The 4,304-nt window shown below is 48.8% G+C and overlaps 1 protein-coding gene across 1 annotated transcript in view; it reads left to right on the top strand.

The window, feature by feature from the left end:
• The window catches only part of GATA6 (GATA binding protein 6), a 19,619-nt gene that overhangs the window by 2,342 nt on the left and 12,973 nt on the right, over positions 1-4,304 (top strand). Inside the window, 2 exon segments of the mRNA XM_010006915.1 lie at positions 155-259; positions 2,981-3,250. Of these exon segments, the coding sequence (XP_010005217.1) occupies positions 155-259; positions 2,981-3,250 (375 nt within the window).

The raw sequence follows: 4,304 nt of genomic DNA, 5'->3' as shown, positions 1-4,304 counted from the left end.
ATGGCAGCCGAGGTTGCAAACCCCCCGTTCCCCAGACGGATCCCACCGGTGTAAACCTCGCTTTTAAAGTTTCCGTACCTTTCTGCTTTCCCTAAATGCGACAATCTGGCCGCGAAAAGGTGATAAATTCACTGCGACTTAACCTGTCATGTAGCGTCAAGGGAATATCGGGGGCTCGCTCAACCCATTTCGGATTATTTCAAGTAAAAACCACTTGGCTGCTTCGTTAAACGAGAAAAGCAGCAAAGGAAAACCTCTGGTATGAAGGAGAAACAATGTTTATAAATTGATCTTAAAATATGGCACCTCTTGATGGGATTTTACTTTCGCTTCCGAGGTGTCCCTTCTCTTTTTTTTTTTTTCTTTTCTTTTTAGTTCAGGAAATTCTCGATGTCATCAAATTGTTCGTAGAATTGTAGGCTGGGTTGCGATGATATAGTCAGATATAGAAAGATTAACGATTATTGCAGTCTCTTCAGCTTTATAATTCATGTGTGTGTATATATATATAAATACAGTTATATAGAGAATGTGTGTGTGTATATGTCTATATATATTACAGATTTATTTATAGATATATTTACATATATTTATGTATATATATGTGTGTATACACATACACATTTGATCGGCATTTGCTTTAATCATAACCTACCCATCAGGTAGGTGTATTTTATATGCACTGTGGTTTTCTCTTCCAGTGCAGTGTTGCAGAAAAATAATCGGTAGGGTTTCCATCTTTCTATAGGGGTGTACACGGTGCTCCTCCTCCTCTCTCTCGATGATACTCGGTAGATTTAGGCATTTTAAGCCTTCCATTTAGTGTTTACTGACATGAGCTAGGGAAGGAGACTCAGTTGCAGTGCTGGTAGGAGAAGGTCAGAGCAAAGACGAGCAGCCGCGTCTTGAGGTGACACGGAAGTTGAGGTTTTTAAATAAATTCCCAAAAGCTGCAGTGTAAAACTAGGCGATGCATGAAAACAACAATAAATCCTGTCTTTGCTTTTTCTGGAGAGAGAAGGGAGAGCAGAGGGGTGGGGGAGAAGAGCAGAGCAGGGAAGGAGCCAGGGCAGCAGCGCCGAGCCAGCCGAGGAGGGCACGGCAGCTTCCCCGTCTCCCGGGGTCTCTCGCCCGCCCTTGGGTCTTTGAAGCCCTTTCTGTTCGCTCCCCGCGGGCCGCAGAGCCTCGGCCCGGCTGGAAAGGGGCAGGCAGGGCGGGCCGGGGGCAGCCGAGGCGCTGGGGCTCCTTCCTCGAGTTTCCCTGGACGGTGCCTGCGGCCCTCGGTGCTGGGAACGGGTGGAATGGGGCCCTGGGACACGCTCTTTCTGTTTCTGGGAGACAAAATGCCGAAGCCACCCGTGCTCCCATCTCAAATAATCGCCTTCCGTGGTCAGAAGCCTTGTAGGCGAGATGTATTTTTACGGCTAAATATTACACAGCTTGATACAGCTCTCTTAACGTTGCTCATAGGGTTACTAAAACGATATCTGAAATTAAACCTTTAATTTGCTTCCCTTGGAGATAAATATATTTCTGACCCACTAAGAGGAAGGAATGTTTTTAAATGCCAGAGAAACACTGTCAAGGCAGAATTTCTTTCTGCAGGCACGAAGGTAATGTTATAAAGTAAATAGCTGAGACAAATAACTGTTTAACTTCCAGCGTCCTTGAAGCCTTAAGCATTTTCCTGATTACAGTCTTCAATGGGGCTTTTAGTGCAAAGATTAATAAATCTTAGCGATGTACTAAGAGCTACAAGCTGACAACGTGAGTTGAACTGTGCTCTCTGGACTCTGCCGTGTGCCCGGTCCTGTTTAGCTCCTAATAATTTGCAAAAGAAGGGAGGAGAGAAATGTATTTTGGTGGGTGCGGGCCAAAAGGCCGTTTCTTTCTCAGCTCAATGCCCGCCGTGTCATCGCAGTCCCCTCTCCAAAGCTGCCTGACGTTTACAAGCTCCCTTTCGCTTTACAACGCAAAGCTATTAAGCGAAACGTAAGAAAATAAACCAGGGACGAATTAAGGCAGGTAGAGGAGGGGATGGAGAGACAATAAATAAAATAAAATTTTTAAAAAATAATTATGAAGCTATGAGTCTGAAGCAGACTTTCCCAGCCTCGTCTCGAAAGCTACTGCAGAAATCCAAACACCCCTTTTACTATTTCTGCACGGTATACTTAAAATCCGTGTTATTTTTTTTACACCCGAAATATAGAGAAGTGAGTCAGAACGAGAATGTAAGAATCCGTAGGAATTAAGGTGTTCGCTCTTACAGTTGGGTTCTCTTTTTTAAATTTTTTTTTTTTTTCACCGTGAATTTAGACCCTCCCTCGTGTTCAATAGCTGTGAGAGCAGGAGGCAAAACACGGCATATTTTTCCATTTCCTCCGTTTCCTACCAACCAGCTCGAATTTGCCCAAATAACCGAGGCGAACTGATCGCTCCCTGTCGCTGCCTTGGCTCACTCGAGTCTCAAAGGCTGTCTCTTAACTTTGAAGTTTTTACTAGTTGCGAGGCATTTAAAATGAGAGTTGGGGTAAAACATCCTTGCCCAGCCTCGACCCGGGGGAAAACTCTGGGGAAAACCACCGCTCCTTCTATCCAAGGCGAGCTCTGGAAGCTGACTGTGGTGACGGGCACGTAACTCCCCCTCGGCCCCCTAAAACGCCAAGTGCACCCCCGTCTCCTCCCGGTGGGCACCACGACGGGGCTTTCACCCTTCGAGGGGCACCCGCGCCGCTCCAGCCAGATTTCCAGAGGACCAAACCCCGACGTGAGTGGGGGTCTCTGCCCGGTGCCCTCCCAGCCTGGCCCGAGGAGCTCCGGCTCCGCCGAGGCCGGCAGCGAGCCTGGTGCCCTTCAATCATTTATTGAAAAGCACGATTTTTATTTTTAAACGACAAACCACCGCGTGGCCGCGGCCGCTGCCCGGGATTTGCTTTTCTGAGGGCTGCACCGCACCGGGTTTCTCGCTCGCCCGCAGCCCGTCCTCCCGGCGCGGTGGGAGCGCGCATCGCTCCGCGGGGCTCCGCGCCTGCAAGCGGCCCTGCCCCACCGCCTCTCCCCTCTGCTCCCGCTCCCCACAGAGCTGCTGGAGGACCTGTCCGAGAGCCGGGAATGCGTCAACTGCGGCTCCATCCAGACCCCGCTGTGGAGGAGGGACGGCACCGGCAACTACCTGTGCAACGCCTGCGGGCTCTACACCAAAATGAACGGCCTCAGCCGGCCCCTCATCAAGCCCCAGAAGAGAGTGGTGAGTGGGGGTGAAAGGGAGGAGGGGGGCAGAGCAGCTGCGTCCCCAGGGATCACCGGGCAGCGCTTGCCACGGGGAAAGCGAGGGCAAGGCTGGAGGAGAGAATTCAGAGCGTGTTAGCCCGGTGATCCCGCCGGCTGCAGAGCCCGAGTGGGGCTCCTGGGCAGGTTTGCAGGCCAAAGCGGTCATGGCATAGGTGACGGGGCTGGGAGCCCTCTGAGCTTCCTTCTCCTCGGCCCCATCATCAGGATCCAGGCTGGCAAAATCTCCCTCTGCCCTCGGTGAGCTGCACGCCGGGGCACCGACCAGCCCGGCCTCTGAGCTGGTGGACCCCGTCAGTCAGGGGGAAGAAATTTGTGCTGCTGATGTTGGACATTTCCAACAGAAAAAAAAAAAAAAAAAAAAGAATAATAATAATAATAAAAAAATAAAGGTTGGAAAGTGTTTGTTCAGAGGGCTAGGAATTTCTCCAGACCTGCTTTGTTTGCTGAGAGCTCGATCCTTGGGAATGTAAGCAAGTTTTGTATATAATTCAAAGAAAACCAATTGTTTAAACAACTATAATAGCCTTTGTTTTGTTTTACTCCTAAGAAATAAGCAGCAATTTTTCTAAAAATATACTCCTAAAACTAGGGAGGGAAATAAATAGTACAAACCAGAACCCTGTTTATAATTCAGGCTGGCACTGAATAGGCAAGGAGAAAATTTAACAAGTGGGAACTGCACATTATGTTTAGCAAATCTGGGTGGAGGTCAGAAGAGAGAAAGAATATGCTCTTTAGTAATGGCTGTTACCGAGAGAGCCACAATAAATCATGCGGGTATAATCCTGGCTGATGTTTGGACCCTTGTGTGTGGAGACAGTGTATCAAACCCATCAGCCTTTCAAGCCCCTCTCAATCACGCAGCTGCTTTGCTCCGTGCCTGTTTTCCTGGTGTTAAAACATCCCGTTCTTTATTTCACAACCGTTTGGAATTAATGTCCTTGCAGGAGAGGAGGGAGGGAACACAAAGAAAACGCACAATGTTCAAAGCAGAAAATCACCACGAACCG

The sequence above is a fragment of the Chaetura pelagica genome, unplaced genomic scaffold (genome assembly GCF_000747805.2).
Source record: "Chaetura pelagica isolate M959 unplaced genomic scaffold, ChaPel_1.0 scaffold109, whole genome shotgun sequence".
NCBI classification, from domain to species: Eukaryota; Metazoa; Chordata; class Aves; order Apodiformes; family Apodidae; genus Chaetura; species Chaetura pelagica.
Note: the sequence above shows the minus strand (reverse complement) of the source record. Positions and strands in the feature narration are given on the sequence as shown.